This window comes from Micropterus salmoides, unplaced genomic scaffold, assembly GCF_014851395.1.
Source record: "Micropterus salmoides isolate LMB-PRFRI ecotype aquatic unplaced genomic scaffold, ASM1485139v1 Ms_hic_scaffold_20, whole genome shotgun sequence".
NCBI classification, from domain to species: domain Eukaryota; kingdom Metazoa; phylum Chordata; class Actinopteri; order Centrarchiformes; family Centrarchidae; genus Micropterus; species Micropterus salmoides.
Genome location: NW_024041151.1, coordinates 12,440,315 through 12,458,625, shown reverse-complemented (window position 1 = coordinate 12,458,625; position 18,311 = coordinate 12,440,315). Strand labels below are relative to the sequence as shown.

The window sequence follows — 18,311 nt, the reverse complement described above, 5'->3', positions numbered from 1 at the left end:
TCCTAATGTGTTGATAGAGGCCATCGGGGTGCCCTGAGGGGTCCCAAATGAGTTTAAAGAAAGAAATTAAATTAAGAAATTAAAAACAAACAGACGGAGAATGGTGGATACTTTTATTACAATCAACCATCAAAGCTTGTAACTGTTAAATATTGAAATAATAACATGTGATTGTCCGAAAGACTAATTGAATTCAATTTAAGGAATTAATTTACAAATATAGACCAAACTCTTTATTATCAATTTCTTTCCGGTGACAGGACCATTAGATTGGTGAATAATGCACACGCTTGGAAAAGCTTTTATCTGATGGAAACAGGCAACAGTTTTTCAAAACAAAGGTCTCAGACACAAAAGTAGTCCTGCAAAGAAACATTCACACTTAGCTTTCGTAGATGTCCTTGTTTTATCCCACAAGTTAATCTAGGAGACTAGGAGATTATAGATTATTATAGACGCTATAGGTCAGTTATGAATATATATGTTTTGTATTATACATGATATTTGATAGCCAAGGTTCTCATCCAGGATGAGTACAAATATAAATATGTTTGATCCCCTGCTTATTCATAACTTAATAATGTCTATGTTCTGCAAAATTGGCTATGGCTAATTTTCTATTGTCAATTTTCTGTATTTGGATGTCCATATACAGTGCCTTGCGAAAGTATTCGGCCCCCTTGAACTTTTCGACCTTTTGCCACATTTCAGGCTTCAAACATAAAGATATAAAACTGTAATTTTTTGTGAAGAATCAACAACAAGTTATGAAGTGGAATGAAATTTATTGGATATTTCAGACTTTTTTAACAAATAAAAAACTAAAAAATTGGGCGTGCAAAATTATTCAGCCCCCTTACGTTAATACTTTGTAGTGCCACCTTTTGCTGCGATTACAGCTGTAAGTCGCTTGGGGTACGTCTCTATCAGTTTTGCACATTGAGAGACTGAAATTTTTGCCCATTCCTCCTTGTAAAACAGCTCGAGCTCAGTGAGGTTGGATGGAGAGTGTTTGTGAACAGCAGTTTTCAGTTCTTTCCACAGATTCTCGATTGGATTCAGGTCTGGACTTTGACTTGGCCATTCTAACACCTGGATATGTTTATTTGTGAACCATTCCAGTGTAGATTTTGCTTTATGTTTTGGATCATTGTCTTGTTGGAAGACAAATCTCCGTCCCAGTCTCAGGTCTTTTGCAGACTCCACCAGGTTTTCTTCCAGAATGGTCCTGTATTTGGCTCCATCCATCTTCCCATCAATTTTAACCATCTTCCCTGTCCCTGCTGAAGAAAAGCAGGCCCAAACCATGATGCTGCCACCACCATGCTTGACAGTGGGGATGGTGTGTTCAGAGTGATGAGCTGTGTTGCTTTTACACCAAACATAACGTTTTGCATTGTTGCCAAAAAGTTCGATTTTGGTTTCATCTGACCAGAGCACCTTCTTCCACATGTTTGGTGTGTCTACCAGGTGGCTTGTGGCAAACTTTAAACGACACTTTTTATGGATATCTTTGAGAAATGGCTTTCTTCTTGCCACTCTTCCATAAAGGCCAGATTTGTGCAGTATACGACTGATTGTTGTCCTATGGACAGAGTCTCCCACCTCAGCTGTAGATCTCTGCAGTTCATCCAGAGTGATCATGGGCCTCTTGGCTGCATCTCTGATCAGTCTTCTCCTTGTATGAGTTGAAAGTTTAGAGGGACGGCCAGGTCTTCGTAGATTTGCAGTGGTCTGATACTCCTTCCATTTCAATATTATCGCTTGCACAGTGCTCCTTGGGATGTTTAAAGCTTGGGAAATCTTTTTGTATCCAAATCCGGCTTTAAACTTCTCCACAAGAGTATCTCAGACCTGCCTGGTGTGTTCCTTGTTCTTCATGATGCTCTCTGCGCTTTAAACGGACCTCTGAGACTATCACAGAGCAGGTGCATTTATACGGAGACTTGATTTCACACAGGTGGATTCTATTTATCATCATTAGTCATTTAGGTCAACATTGGATGATTCAGAGATCCTCACTGAACTTCTGGAGAGAGTTTGCAGCACTGAAAGTAAAGGGGCTGAATAATTTTGCACGCCCAATATTTTAGTTTTTTATTTGTTAAAAAGGTTTGAAATATCCAATAAATTTCGTTCCACTTCATAATTGTGTCCCACTTATTGTTGATTCTTCACAAAAAATTACAGTTTTATATCTTTATGTTTGAAGCCTGAAATGTGGCAAAAGGTCGAAAAGTTCAAGGGGGCCGAATACTTTCGCAAGGCACTGTATATGGCCAGACGGAGGATTGTTATGGCAGAAAATTGTGTCCTCTTACATTTAATCTTTTATGTATGTTCTTTTACTATTATTATTATTATTATGTATTAACCTTTCCTCTCCTATACTTTTTTGTTAGTCTGTCCACATTTACTAGGGTTTAGGTCAGAGCTGTGAGATTTTTTTTGGTGTTTTCCCTCTCTTGTTGTTCCTCTCCTCTGTTCCCCAAAACATAGAAACCTAGACTGTGTAAATGATGATGCATCCCTTTGCTCGGGGCCAGACGTTAGTGACTGTCTTAGGAGACAGAACCTCTGGTCCAGCTGATTTGTGTTGTAGTACTTCTCTGTTTATTCTCTTTTGTTAAATAAATTCTTCAAAGACAATTGTTTGTTGTAACTCAATTATTTGTTGTAACTCAATTATTTGCTCAGCCCATCACCAGGAATATAATTTCCGCGACAAGAACTACCATTATTTAACTTCATCTAACTGGAAATAATAGCCTATTAAACACCCTGTGGTTTGGTAAATGCACTCACTGCCTTGAAGATCCATTTGTAAGAGCCTTATTGGCCAAAGGTTTTATCCTGACATTTCAGCTTAGTTTCTTAAACAAGATGTACTTGTTCTGTGCCACAGCGATTCTGCAGCCCCAGAGGATTAATTGTTTGATTGCTGCACTCCCACATTTCTTACTATTTGACATGTCCACTCCATGCAGAGTTTAAAATGCCCCCCATCCCATGGCATTCCCATATTTGAAGCGAGTAACTTTGCACACTGGCATGACAGCAGTCCTGTGGTTTGAACAAGCACGAAAAAAGATGACTAACTTCTTTTTTGATTCACTGCCTTCCCCTAGCTTGCCTGTGAGACATGAACTGCGTGCAGCAGACGCACCAAAGAGAAGGTATTCTTAGACTCCTCAGTCTCCTTCCATAGTGGGGATGAACTTGTGAGATAAAATATGCAAGAACCTCTAAAATAGGAAACTTTGCTTTGCTTTCACATTGACAAAATCCGCAGGAAGACATTGTCGTGTCTGAGTAAACAACGTGCAATGAAATTACATTTGACTGAAAAATTAATGCTATCTGTAATGTTTTGGAGAGGGAACGGGCTGAGAGGAAGAGAGTACAAAGACAGAGAATGAAAGCACAGCAGAGAACAGAACAATATAGTAGCTCCTGATTTTACACAGAAGGAACAACTAGCTATTCTCTTTTTTATAAGCAGAAGGGATGTATGGAAAGGGGAGAAGAGTTCATGAGTGTGTGCACGTGTGTGTGTGTGTGAGGGTTGGGGAGGAACCTCTGTGTGTCCTAAGGGATGCCTGATCCATGCCTTGGCCATCTCCGACAACCAGATGAGAGGTTATATAACTGCGGAAGCTGTCCAACACTAGTTAATGAGAATCTACATCTACAATAACTTCAAACAGCATCAAACGCAAGACCTTAGGCTAGACTCATGTCTTAATAAATAATCATATGAATATACTGCAGGAATGCATGCGTGACTATGAGTACGGTGCTCTTTCATGGCAGTACCCACATATATAATTCATGTTTGCATTTTCATGTGAACATTTCAATAAAAAACAAAAACTCATTTTGGATTGTTAATTTATTGTTCTCTTACCTCCAAAGTACGATCCATCGGTCAGCTTCATCTCCTTGTTGAACTTGGTGATGACACTTGCAACACCATGTTGAATGAAGTACATCTTCTTCCCAACGGTGCCTTCTCGGATAATGTAGTCGTTGGGTTGAAAGACCTCAAACTTCAACTTGCTCAGCATCCCCGTCACGAAGTTGGGGTCCGCGTTGGCAAACAGTGGCATGGTGGCCACAAGCTTACGGCAGTTGAAGTTGACAATTTCCTGTTGGAGACAAAAAATGTTGGTTGAACAGATGAGATCATTCCATAAATAATTCAATAATCTCCACCTACAACTTGAGAAATTACCATCAGTTAGGTAGTCTGACACAAAACACCACAGTAAATCCTTCCTTTCTGCCGCTTTTATCTGCAGGCACAAATGAATTGCATGCATATTGCTGCTTTATCCCTAATACTTCTAAAGCACTTCCCATCACTCCTGAGAAGAAACTTTTTGGCACACGCGTCAGATCCTGATGAGTTTGCCCCACGGTGCCGGCTGCAGGCCATCTCTCTGGCCTCATCCTGTCCCCTCAGACCCAGCAGGAGATTAGGAGCTTGTTGTCTGTTTACCCGTGCATCTATGTTGCTGTGCAGATGGAAAGCCGGGGCACTTGGCATCTGCGGTGGTGTGTTGCTGACCCCCCGTGAGAGATGACTCTCTTGCAGTGACAACAGGACATTAGCGGAGAGATAACCAATCTCTGGGACGCTCGCTAGCTAGTCGAGGGCGACGCAAAGAGATGTTAGCTCAGTGTCAGATGCCGGTGTCAGCTAATGCCACGGGCCTCTGACCTCAATCATGCATCAGAACTAATGAATTAGAGAGGGTAAGCAATTTTCATGCCCACCCGGGAGTCCTCTTGGGGAAACAATCTTTGGCTATGCCTATTTAAAGATTTGTCATATGGCAGAAAATAAGATGCAGCAAGACAAAAGAAAGGAAAGGTGGGGTTAGCAGAAAGAGAGAACAGTCTAGCTATTATGTTATATTTTAGCGCATAAATAACAAACTGCATATATTTGACGTTGCTATATTTATATATATTATGGTAATTTGTTTAACAACTTGCAGAACTTTTAAACTTGCCCAAGACAGGCAATCCATCACAATGAGCATTCTGTCACATTATTTTTTGTCAAAGTCACTTTGTCATTTTCTGGTAATACAGTTGTGAGCAGAGCCTGTTTGGAAAATTCTCCCTGCTGGTGCATTAACAGACAATCTGAGACATGACTGATGAACAGCAAACCTTTTAATGCAGTGCAGTTTTCCTTTTCATGGTAGTTCGTGTTTGCTTGTGCGTCTTGCTGACCAGATTTTCTGATACCAGAGCCTATCAATTAAATGCTTCTTTTGCAGCTAACTATCAGTTATTGTTGTAGCAGTTATTGATGTTGGGGCGTCCTCGAAAGAAACACCAAGGATAGTTTTAAAGTGGTTTGTGCCAACAGCTGCAGTACAGCAACAAACTGTTCAGTTTGATGGATTATTATTATTTCATGGATGGTTTCATAGTGTACCGAAATGAATACAAACCAGTAATGGGTTATTGGAAAGACTATGTAGATACAATCATGGACTAAAATATAAAAGAAACCCAACATCTCAGCAGATCCATTTGAAATCAATTTAACAGTTGTCCACAGCTGCACACCAGGATGATTAAATGAGGACTTTGCTGTAAGCATCATTAGCTCTGACCTTCCCAACCCCACACCAAACCTCAAAGTTGTTTTATCCACTGAAGCAGAGTTGTCATGTGAATCCCAGGTAGTCATAATTGCTTGAGCCAGCGGCAGGCTGAATCGGGCCCTCCTGGTTGAAAGACTCATGCAAGACTTATGATAAATGACATCCCAGAATCAGTTGAAGTATACTCGGATTGATTTCATGGCCCAAAGCAAGTCTGAGTGTTGCTAAGTAGAGCTGATTCTGAACCCAAATTGACCTATAAGTTGCTCAATGCTCATTGCAATCAGCCCAGACCCCGCTACCTCCCGGTCATTCTACCTGGAATGGGTCTTGAAGCAACAGTCATTGATTTTTAAATGGCTAGGGAATAAGACACAGACCAGGGATACAGAGTTTGAAAAAATCTCCTTGCTCCCTTCCTTTAGCTCTCAAAACAAAACATATGGTCACTTTACTACAGAGGCCAAGAAGGCCAAGTGAAACAGAGAAGGTGCCACACCGACAAATCAAAATGTATCTAATTTAATAAGCTATAATTTTATTACTGTTTGTTAAGTGTACAGTTACTTTTAGTCTGATGTGATTCAAATAGGAGCTGGCAAAAGCAAGCTCATTTACATATGTGGTATTGGAACTTGCATTAAGGTTGGCATTAGTCATTTAGCTTTTTAAAAGGATGGTCCAGGAACAGAAGAGGTGAGGGATGGGGTGTAGCTGGGGAACACAGACAATTCTGAAGATAAAACCTGGCATTAGCCAAGTATTTTCCTCACTTTTTCACTGTTTTGCTCACTATGCTGTGCTTATTTCATATGTTTTTATTTTGGTTGTGTTTCTTGAAGACTATAACAAAACTAGATAATTACACATGTTCCTAGTTCCATAGTAACTGACCTAATTCTATGATGACCAGACAAAAACCTTCATTTATGTAGATGACAAATAAGCTGGTCGCATGCCGGACATGGGGGGAAAACAATCATCATACTCGAGTTAGTAGTACAGTTGTAGCAATCATTGGATTAGAAAGATTTTGAAACAGATGTTTGGTTGGCTGTATGAACTCGGTTCTTATTTTTATATCTTCCATTCCAAAAAGACTGAGCCAGCACAGTTAAAATAAGTGGACTGAAGCCATCAAACATGTTGTGAAAAGTAACACAAAAGTAATTTCTGAATTAACCAGCTTCTTGTACCTTCTATGAGAGGAAGAGGCTGTTGAAATAACCCATAACTGACGTTTCATAAGAGCAGCTTTTCAGTGAAATGGCGATGTAAGCTAGTTTCCGTGTCCTGATTTGCTGGGACACGACTCTGTTTGTTTTTATCAGGTGGTCTCGCGGGCATAGCTTTTACTGTGACACTGTCTCCATGCAGATTTAAAATTTGCTTGCTATGCACGGTGAACCTAAGCCTGCAGGATTTTCTGTGTAGTAAGTCATACCTTTAAATCCCAGCACCTCCCTGTGAGTGTCTGGCATCGTGCAGCGACTCTCCTCGCCCCAGCATTCGACTCTGCAAGGTGACTTAATTGGGCTACGTGAGAGATCACAATTCCTATGGTTGCTTTGCTTTTTATTCCTCTGCTTTTCCTTCTACCTATGCATAATTACCCATGTAATCTGCTCACACGAGGAGGTCAGCCAAGAACTTAAAAAATGGTCACTGACTCCAAAATTGAATATTCCTTCCCATTACCTCTCTTTTTGGGTAATATGCAGTTTACTCAGATGGTCCTTGAGTTGTCTAGCTGTGTATCTGTGCTACACTAATGAGTTCAAACTTGTAAAAAATTTAAAATAAAAGAGCTCTGGAACTCTGGTTATTTATCACAAGTGAAAGTGAGACGCAGGTCATGCTTCTGTAGTGAATTTTCTCATATCTTAAAGGATGCTCAGTCTGGGTTCACCCAGGATGCTAAGGAGAATCCATTTAGCTGTTTTTCTTCTTGACCTTGTAAGACGAGACGACAGGTTTTGGTATTTCAGTTGCAGTAACTGCACACTTAAAGGTGCCAAATGAAGATTCACTCTACATCTTGAGGGAACAATCCTCTAGTTCCAAAACTAAAACCACCTTGTGACAGCTTACCTGTCAAGAACCTTTTTTTTTTTTAATTTGAGGTTTGTGTATTTTTTTTACATGTTCTAAAAATAAAAATAAAGCCTTCAAACACAAATCTCAAAAAGATTTATAAATGTTACTAAGGAGCTTCTTAAAGGAAGCGATGCTTGAATTCAGTTTAGGGTCTTAAAGGAGAAGTTGTCTCACCTCTTTGAGTGGGTCGTTGAGTTCACTTAGGATGTTGTCCTCATCAAAGATTTTGCCTTGATAGCGATGTTCATAGTAGTCATGGATTTTCTGCCGCATGTCTGCTGGAAGCTTGTGGAAGGACATGTATTGTTCCACTTGCTTGTACTGGGAAGACAAACAAAGCAGATGGATATCTGTTCAAATGAGAGCTGCTATATGTTAAACACCAAACATTCTAATGGCAGTGTTAGAAATAGAAACAAGCAGAGGTTTTCAGAGTACACCTTGAATAAACCGCAATGTGTGTGTTTGTGTTTCTCTATTGAGGACAATCCGTGCTCTCACATAGTCACGCTCCCATGTCCTGGTTCTGTGTGTGGGGAGGGAAAGACAGAAAGAGGGGAGGCAGGTGGTGAAGGAAAGTAGGAACAAGTACAGGCCCGGGGCTATGTCAGACCAAGGTAGCAGTTCCGATTATCTCACCCATGCAGGAGCCCATCCCTAATAGGCAACCAGGCTATGATATAATGTGAACTAGCAAGGAATACCTGATATCCTGAAGAGATTTAAGAGATGCATAGACACAGATGGCACAGATTACATGACTGATCACGTGATAATTATTTGCCTGACTTCTCTTGAAAATTCTGTTGTGATTTCTTTAATTCGGAGCACACGAGTAGTACTGAGTACACTTATGTTTATTAGTGTTTGCCAAGGTGATGCCAAAGGGATTGTCCAACCTCCGTCTCCTTTTTCTTTAATTATCTTGTTTCTATTTAACAAAACATGTATGTAAAATATTTTAAAACTGTCTGCACATATGAATTGTGCTGTAAACTTTCCATGCAGTTTATTGATTTGAAATGTTTCACATTCATGACACATTTATTTGTAAAAACTAAGGAAAACAACTGGTTAAATTTCAAAATAATTTAGCAGTAATCACTGACTGGCATAAACCTTTAGATATAATATTATATAACTTATTGTCATATATTTTTGATGCTTAATTCATACTGCAAGGAAAGAAAGTCGACTTGCTGTTTTGTGTGAAAACGTCAAAATTAAAGCGGTATTTACAGTTTACAGCCCTGATTAAATTTTTATGCAAAGTTAGCAGTTGCAATACTTTTCAGATACATCTACCACTATTGAACACAGAAATACAGCACAAATCTAAGTTAGGGTATATTTACTGTCATTTAAACACTGGTTAAATAATCAACAACGAGTTACTTGTTGTTCTTTATAAACCTTTGCTGTTATTAATGGTACAGTACACAGGAGAGAGGAAGAGAAGGATGGAAGGAGGAAGGGAAGGAAAATAGATATTAGAAAGGATGGAATATTTTGTGGCCTCGTCTTTTTGATCAATCTGTATTTCCTCGCACAGGTTTTTTACCCAGACACGTGAAAACAATCTTTCAAGCCAGTCTAAGGCCCTCGCACCTGAAAAAAAGTCTCTCTCAACTCCTCAGGTAATCACAGTGGAACAATAGGTGGGAGCCAACAGCAGCTGTGAGGTTGGTGGTTGGAGGTTGGCGGGCTCTATGGCCAGTGTGGTGCAAGCATGGTCCACCCAATGAAATGTTGCAGTAAGAGAGAAGTAACAATATCTCCGTCATTGATTTCTTGACTTAATTCCCACTCCCACACAAATTCATTTTGTAGATTTGATTGGTTAATTATCCAGTTATAAGGGAGCAATTTAAATCAGTGCTAGCTAGTAAAGTTTTTTCAGAAATGCAATAAATAGTGTTCCAGTTTTATAAACCTTTTGGGGGGGTAAAAATCAAGAAATAGCTTGACATTTACTTATTTGTTTTCTTGCTGAGAATTTGATGAGAAAATTTATACCACTCTCATGCCCCTGTGTTAAATATGAAGCTGGAGGTAGAAGGTGATTATCAATAGAGCTAAGCTAGCTGTTTCCAGTCTTCATGCTAAGCTGCACTAACCGTCTCCTGGCTGTAGCTTCATATTTAACGTGTGGATGTGAAAATTGTATCAATCTTTTCATCTAACTCTCAGCAAGACAGCGAATAATGCAGATGCCAGAAACATATAATTTCATACTTGGGTGTAGGCCTTTATATTATTATTATATTATACAGCACATCTGACCGGTTTTAAACAGTCATGCACTAATTCATTCCATTGTCAACCTTGTGTGACAGATCTGCTCGCCAATCACAAGCTCCATGCACCTCCTGTTACGGTCCTACTCACCAATCAGAGTGGGCACAGGGCGTGTACATTTTACAACAACAAACGAAAACAAACTAGAGGAAAACGTGGGATACTGGCGCCACAGATAGAGGCAGCGGCTGTGCCGCGGTTTTGGCCAACGTCAACTCACACTGATGTGTTTCAGCGTTTGTCCTACACGTTGTTAGCGTGTTGTTAATTTGTCATTTTGTGTGCTTCAACTACGGATAACCGCTCTCTGTGAGCCCGTTCCGTTCTGCTCTCTGCAGGCTGACTTTTCATATCCACATAGAGCGTTTCAGCTATTCTAAGCATAAGTATACTGTGTGTAGAAAAATATGTTCTAACAAGTCAATTAAGAATAAAGTTTTTGTAATTAAGTATAACCTGTTGCCAAGAATGATTCCTTGCATCACCTTTTCTCTTCCTTCCTCATCTTCTGTACTTTTCATATCCACCCTCTGTCCTTAACTAATCTCACACCCACATCCATCTCCCGATCCATGTTTCCAACCCCCAAGCTGTGGTAGTGATAGATGTAATGACTAGAGGCTGAGCACCCAGAACTCGTCCCTGCTGCTGCCCAGCCTGCTCCACTGATATGCACAGCCATGCAGCAAATCAGCTGAATCTGGCTACACACTGGGGCTCTGTTACCATGAGCATGGCATTCACAGCCTCAAAGCTGTCACTTCAATGCCTGGAGGGGTGTTGAAAGGCTAAAATGGGATGTAGATAAAACAGATTTGCTGTGAAGCAGATGTACATCACATACTGAGAAAGACGCATGTAACTAATTCAAACTTCGAACGGCTGACTTGTTTGCTCTGGGTGACCTGCTATTATACATTTTTGGTGGAATGTGCTGTGACATCTATATCTATCTGGCTGTTTCTGTTCAATCATAAAGAGGTGTTTTGGATTACGATTCAATCAAGATTATGAAGAAATCATCACTGTGAATTAATTTACCATGCCGTGGTGTTATTTGGCAAAGTGATTTATTTATTTATTTTTTGTCAGAGTAAAAGATCTTTCACTGTGGCAGCTCTGCCTCGCCAATTTGCATCTTCTTGTCCTGATTCTGGAGTGCACTGATGTTTTCTGATCTGCTATTGATAATGCACCGACTGATGATTAATGTGACGATGAAATTTTCTTTCTCTTCCTGTCCATCTTTCCCAGGATGATGAAATGATTAGGACTTCATGATCCCATTCAGGTTAACTTCTTTAGCCTTGATGTTGGCTAGATGCTTCTTCTCCTTGCATTTCACCATTTCCACCACTGTTTTAATGTGTAAGCTGTGGGTGGCATTGTACCATAATGATGCTGTAGCAACTGTATTTTTCAAAGGCACAAAAGTGAAGGAAAAACAGATTGTGTTCTAATGATGAGTTTTAAGGGCCAACACTGCAGCAAAATCGCAGAGAGGCATTGCATTGACCATGGAAACATCTGCCAAGGTCAGGCCATCACTTTAGAATGAGCTTATATGACCTAAATGCTTTTACGTGCGAGCTATAAATTAATGAACTGGTATTTTAGCATGTCCTGTTATAGTCACAGTCAAGGTGACTCTGCTGATGCTTCGATAAGAATTATGGCAACAACCTCCTGCAGGATAATTGATCTGCACTTTGTGTATCAGTCCATTCCAGTCAGTCAAATGTGAGGAATGTTTTTAGCAATTTATCAGTATTTTCTGACATTTGACAGGAAATTAGGAACTGAGAAAATAATCAACAGAAAATAAAATATAAATTATATAAAATAATAATAGAAAATAAGCCATAAAATATTCACATTTAAGAAGCTGGAATCAAATCATCTTTCTTATAAAAAATGACCCAAAGTGATTATTGGATTCATCGTTGCAGCTCTATTTATCAATAATGAAAATAATCATGAGTTGCCGGCTTTGCAGATTATTATCTCAATCGTTTGGTCTCTTAAATTTCAGAAAATGGTAAAAGCACATCACAGTTTTCCAAGTTTATGACGTCAAACTTCTTGGTATGTAAGATATTTGCTTTACTTTCACATGAGAAAAAACTAGATAGAAAAAACTGCAAATTCTCAAAAGTGAGGAGAATGTTTGGCATTGTTGCTTGAAAAAAAACTTTTAATTAAATACTTGTAGAATATTTTTCTAGAAATATACATTTCATATGGCCAGATCATTGCCAGTTTCTGTTCACTGCTCTTTCACTTGACTCATCGTCCCTAAATGACACAATGACAACCAATTTATATACATTTCTATGTGGTAGATGAATCATGATGTTACTGCATAAGTTAAAGGTCAGCTCTTCATTTGATACATAACTATGTCCTTAAGTGGATCAAGACTTAACATAGAGGGCCATAATCCCCCGCACTACAATTTTATATGTACATGGAATTCTGTAGCATAAGGGCAGGAAAAGTTTTGGAGTTAAACTCAAGTTGTTGCGTGCAAGCGCACAGTGCGCATCAGTCATGGCCGTGTGTTCTGGGAATTGCCCAGGCCCCTCAGCGGGATCACAGATGGTGGCTCGGCTGAAACACTGGATAATCACCCTCCATGCAAAAAAAAAAAGTGATGTAATAGGGACTGAAATGAAAGGGAAGAATAAAACGTGTTCACTGGCAGCATATAGACAGTGAGGTGGCTGGTCATGTCATAGACCTCCTCACCCCGTTGGCCTTGTATGATCTGCTTGGGGGAGAAAATCCTCTTTCCTAGTCATCGCCCCGGATATTGTGATCTGTGAGAGCTCAACCCATTGGTCCACAGTGCCACTGAGAGAAGACCTAATTTATTTAAGTCTAGCTCCAATGAGTAGGATTTTATGTAGTCGGAAAGAGCAAAACCCTCAGATTAATTCTTTAAGACCATCCCAGCGGTAATTAGCATTACTTACCTTGAAACAACAAAACATTAAAGATTTGTTCTTCATACCATGCAGTTCCTTGTTGTTAAATAGTTGCTTAATTGAAATAACATCCAATATTATTTAAATCATGTAAACCCAAGTTTTTTTTTATAATGCTAAGGTATTTATTATTAGAATGTGTGTCACTGTTTCATTGTTACTGTACCTTTTCTTGGTATTGCCTGCGTGAAGAGTCCAGTGATTGGATTAGAGCTGTAGCGTGGCCCACAAACATGGCGTAGCACGTGGCGCCTACAATCATACTCAGCATGGTGATCCACAAGTCAGACATGCTGACGGGTGCCCGGGCACCATACCCGATGCACAGCATGTGGCTCATGGCTTTGAAGAGGGCATAAGAGTACTGCTTACCCCAGGAAACATTCTGTAAGGAAGGAGACAAAGAGGGGGGGGGGGGGGGGGGGGGGTCGGGGGGGAAAGGAATGGAGAGACAGAGAGGGGTGGGGGGGAGTTACTGCAAGGCAAGGCAGGGAGGGAAGGCTCTCCAGCAGGCAGAATGGAAAGACAGGCTTTCCTTTGATGGATCACTGAACCTCTACCAAACATTCTGCCAACGTACTCTTCATGCCTCAGAGCCTAATGCCCTCACTGACTGGCTGAACACTCTACCTGTCTCATTTTCACCCTCCTCTTTCACTTACACTTTCAACACCGTCTCTGCTCTCCCTTTGCCTGGACCTACCGGTTTTTATTCATTTTCACCATTTGCCAAAGGGTGGAAAACAGTTAATGTTTGCAAGTGCTCAAAAAAAATAAAATAAAACTGCATTATTTACAGACGTCTGAGGTATTGTTTCCTTTAAAGCCCAGAGCAACCATCCACCCCTCCACCAAGAAAAAGAGGAGGAATTGGTCTGGATTGTTGTGTCCTTCCTCTTAGGTTTTATTTTTATAATGGGACTGAGTGTGTCGGAGCTGGGAGGGACGGAAATCTTCTGCAGTCTCCACACACTCATGCAGAGGACTCAGTGCTGACAGTCATGTAACATATCAGCTTGAGTGTATAACAGTCTTCCTAGTTGAAAATTTCATGAGTCAGTCATGAGCGACTCTTTTAAACAGCTCTTTGTTACAAAGGGAAGGGGATGGGAAGTAATTTGCGCTGGGTGAGAGTCATTCCTTTTATCGTTCGCAGTATGTGTTCTCCTCACATAGTGACATCGTCTTGTGTGCCTTTAACTACACAGTAAGATTGCGAGTTGGGTTCATGAGGCCCATATTATCCAATGTGTCCAGCTGGGTTTATGAGAAGCCATTTCATTGTCCTCTCGTCATTACTCAGACTAAGTTGTTTGAAAAGAACCCGATTGGTCGCTGCCGACTGGTAAACGCTGCTAGGTAGAAGTGTAATTCTTCCACTCAAGATCAGCTTCTATGACTCCTTTCGACGATGTGCACTATAAGACTGAGGTATTATGAGGCATCTGACATTGTCATGAACTTTCTTGCTTGTTATAACATCAAAATTAATGTTTTACGTTTCAGTATGCTTTAAGCAAAGTGCTTGTTGGATCGTCAAACAGCATCTGAAACCCCCTCACACCGGCTTTTGGGCAATGTTTTTCCCAATTATTGAAAATGACTATTTGTTTTTTTCTTTGCTGTGCAATGACAAATCTTATTAACCCTCACTTCCCACATATGCTCTTACTACTATGTGTTGGATGGACCAGCAGTGCTACTCTATGACATGTCATTGGAAAAGGAAGACAGGTCCAGATTTCACAGATGAATGTTTTATTTTTTGTTATTCAGCCCCAGGAGAAGTCATGTTTTGGAGTCAGAGCAAGATCTAGACTCCTCATTAATACAGTACACGTCAAATGTGTGCTTTTTGCCCGGAGACATGCAAAATCTCTAGTGAGCAGCTGAACAGGCCCATCGTGGCTACATCTGTGAAACCCAGTAAGTTCCTATCTGGAGGCAAATGTCTCCAGCACAGGCCTTGTAGCCACAGCTAAGTTGCTGACTCCTCCAACTGTGAAAAAGAAATGCTGAGGAAGCGCTCCATAAAGAATACCTATCTCACCCAAAACAGAATAGATAATGAAAGCAATATGAATCCAGAAAATATAGTTAATTTTCCACTGGCTGACATAGTTCCACATTCCAACACATACAGATATCTTCTGTTAATAAATTCGTAAATTTACTGTTAATCATCTGCTCTGGATGACTCACCACTTCTCATATCCATGCTGATTAGTTGTTTATTCCAGAGACTGATTAGAACATTTGTGATAATTACACTTTCCAGCTTAAATAACAAAATAGAGTCCAGTTTGTTGGTCTTGGCAGTTTCGATTTCTTTCTCTAAAGGGTTTAGCCAACAAAATACTACCTTCAAGTGCCAGACAAATAATCACCATTTCCCCCCACAATATACACTGTAATGGAAACATTTGTAGCTACTGTGTGAGCAGTAATATATGTAGTATTTTTCTGTGGCACATGACACATATACTGAATAATCTATTTACACACAAACTGAACAAACCCACCCAACCATGTAACAGGAACAAACGTCATTTGTGAGGTCAGGGGCCTTTCACATGTGTACACTTGGCACGGGTGGTTGAGATGGTCAGCGACTTATTGAGCAACACTGCAGAAAACAGATGAGCTGGGGTGACTCACTGCACCTTTTGCTATGCATCTTTGTCCTGTGTGTGTTTGGTGCACAGATACAAACAGGGAATGTCTGCACTGAGTGTGTCACATAATCCTATTGTAGTACAGGTTATATAGGGCTTGGGACTTGACGTCACATCTTGTTGCACTGTATGTCACATTTCTCTTTGTTAAGAACATATGACGCAGGCGCTATTTTGGGGCACATTTCAGTACCGATTTTTGATTGAAGATGAACAATGAAATCTTGAAGAAGCAGGTCAAATGGCTAGATAGATGTTGAGGATGTTATCATCCACCACAGAATAAACAAGAAGTCACTAACAATTAAGAGTTTGCGCTGGACAATGCATAACAGGACATTTGAGACTTTAAACAAAGGAATGTGCTTGGTGTTAGTATTTACTAGAGTCCTGAATGTTTGAGTTGTAGTGCTCGTATGAAATTTGATGACTAGTGCCTGTTTGCATATATTAATAAATCTAGTCTACATCATAAATTAAAAACTAATTTGATCGAGTGTAAGTAGCTAACAGCCTACTTACAGCTAAGCAATTTACCAACATTGCCATTATGATGTTATTTTTTTATGACAAAATTATCTTTGTTTGTTAATGAATAGAATTAGAAAAAATGTGTGCGTAGCCCACATTTATTAAGACATTATATTAGTGATATATTAGTCAATAATATTAAAATATAATCATGACATTTATAAGTGCGCCTATATTTTCTTATAGTATTATGTTTCAGCCACTTACGAATTCAATTCAAATGAGCTTTATTGGCATGACTGTATAACAACAATACTGCCAAAGCATCATACAAACTACATAAGAACAATCAACCCCATACATTTCATTAAACAAGTAATTAAAGCGTAAAGTAATTAAAGTGTATGTGTGTGTGTGTGTGTGTGTTAGAAAAATAAAAATATATTAAAAATTTAAATAAAATAAATAGATAATACCGTAATACGTAATTACCATAATATTGAAAAAACTGCTGTTAAGGGATGTCTGACAGTGCTTTTATATCAGATTGACGACACCTTTATGAATCTGTCAACAGCTCTGAACTGTAGCTTCTTCAGATGAAGCAGAAATGTATGTAATGTAAGTAATGTTAGCAGCAATTATCTAAATTATAGTCAAAATGCTCTTGCAATTTGACAATTGCGCTCTCAACCAGACCAGTGATAGTCAGCTCATTCATAAACCAATCACTGTCTCTATTGGACTCAACTGTCAGAGAGAGAGAGAGAGAGAGAGGTCAACAATAAGCTTCAGTTTAGCTTCGGCTCACAATCGCCGTGCACAAAAACACACGATTCGACTATCAGTTGACTATAGCTGGACTTGACGATTCTGATTCGACTATGTAAATCCTTAGTTGGGGACAGCTCTATAATGAAGTACAGCATCATAACAAAAAATCTAAGAGCAAAGCAGCCGTTTGGGGAACAAAAGCCATCTGTTTAAAATCACACAGTTACAGGTTTTAGAATTAGAAACTGTAGTTCTTCCATAAGCAGATAGTAAGTGGCTGATTTTTATAAAGATTTGCAGTAGGTATTTTTTAGATGGATTTTTGAAATGTGGTTGTATGAGGTACTTATCCATAGTCAGTCTAGTTCCTACAGTAGAGGCTGTCAGCCCGCCCCCAGTTTGGAGAAGCAGACAGGATTACCAGGATGGAAGCTAGGCAACCTCCTGCTGTGGATGGGGTCAGCAACAAAACGTGCATCAGTGTGAGTGTATGTAATATTTAGAATATTTCCATCACTTTACCTTGCCGCCACTGGCACTATATTATTCTCAACACCAGAACTTCCATATTCATGTGCACACTGTATTATGCTGCAGATCATCTGTTTGTGTCAACGTTAACACAATTTCTCTAGAAAATTCAGTTTGTTCCTTCCCCTACAATCTCCTTGATTTTAATAAATGTGGCTAACACAGCAGATGTGTTCTGTTCCTCCAGAGGTCTAAATATAATTAAACTCTGAATGGAGCAAAACAAGTGACATCAGATACTGCATATTCATCTTTCATCAGCTCTGCCCTTATTTACAAGTAGAGCAGTAAAGTGAATTCAGAGACTTCATTATCACATGCATTAATACTAATCTCACCCCACGCCATCGTCAAAGTATTTAAATCGACAACTTAAAAGTTTCTATAATTAGACTAAGCCCAAGTGTCTGACTGTACTTGTATATTTAACAACTTGCCAGCATTTAAATTTATTAGTCACAACACTGTGCCTCAAAGTCCGCTCACACAAGATGTTACTGGTTATGTGACCGGGAAGGCGATTGATGATTCATTGTTCCAGTGTCGAGTGTAACCCAGAGACGTCGGTGGTTGTTGATACAAACGAATAACTTTGAGACTAACAGGACGTAACACATGACTGCAAAGGACAGGATTTGACCCCTCAGCAGCGTGAGTGCTCATAGGGCAAATAAAGTGATTTCTCATCTGTACTCCCACAGTTGCACACTGATTCAAAAGATGTCCTTCGTTTTAGAGCTATACTTGTACATAAAAGCCAAGAAAAGTGCTTTTCCTTTCATATCACTGTGAAAGTCACACTTGAGGGACTTTTTAGAATGTGTGCAAGTGTAGACTTTCCATTTTCAATATGT

At 39.6% G+C, this 18,311-nt stretch overlaps 1 protein-coding gene across 1 annotated transcript in view; it reads right to left on the bottom strand.

The window, feature by feature from the left end:
- The window catches only part of LOC119915098 (potassium/sodium hyperpolarization-activated cyclic nucleotide-gated channel 1), a 77,385-nt gene that overhangs the window by 15,409 nt on the left and 43,665 nt on the right, over nucleotides 1-18,311 (bottom strand). Inside the window, exons 4-6 of the mRNA XM_038734676.1 lie at nucleotides 13,173-13,391; nucleotides 7,896-8,042; nucleotides 3,908-4,148 (exon numbers count right to left, since the gene is read on the bottom strand). Coding sequence (XP_038590604.1) covers nucleotides 3,908-4,148; nucleotides 7,896-8,042; nucleotides 13,173-13,391 — 607 coding nt within the window. The remainder of the gene's footprint in view (nucleotides 1-3,907; nucleotides 4,149-7,895; nucleotides 8,043-13,172; nucleotides 13,392-18,311) is intronic.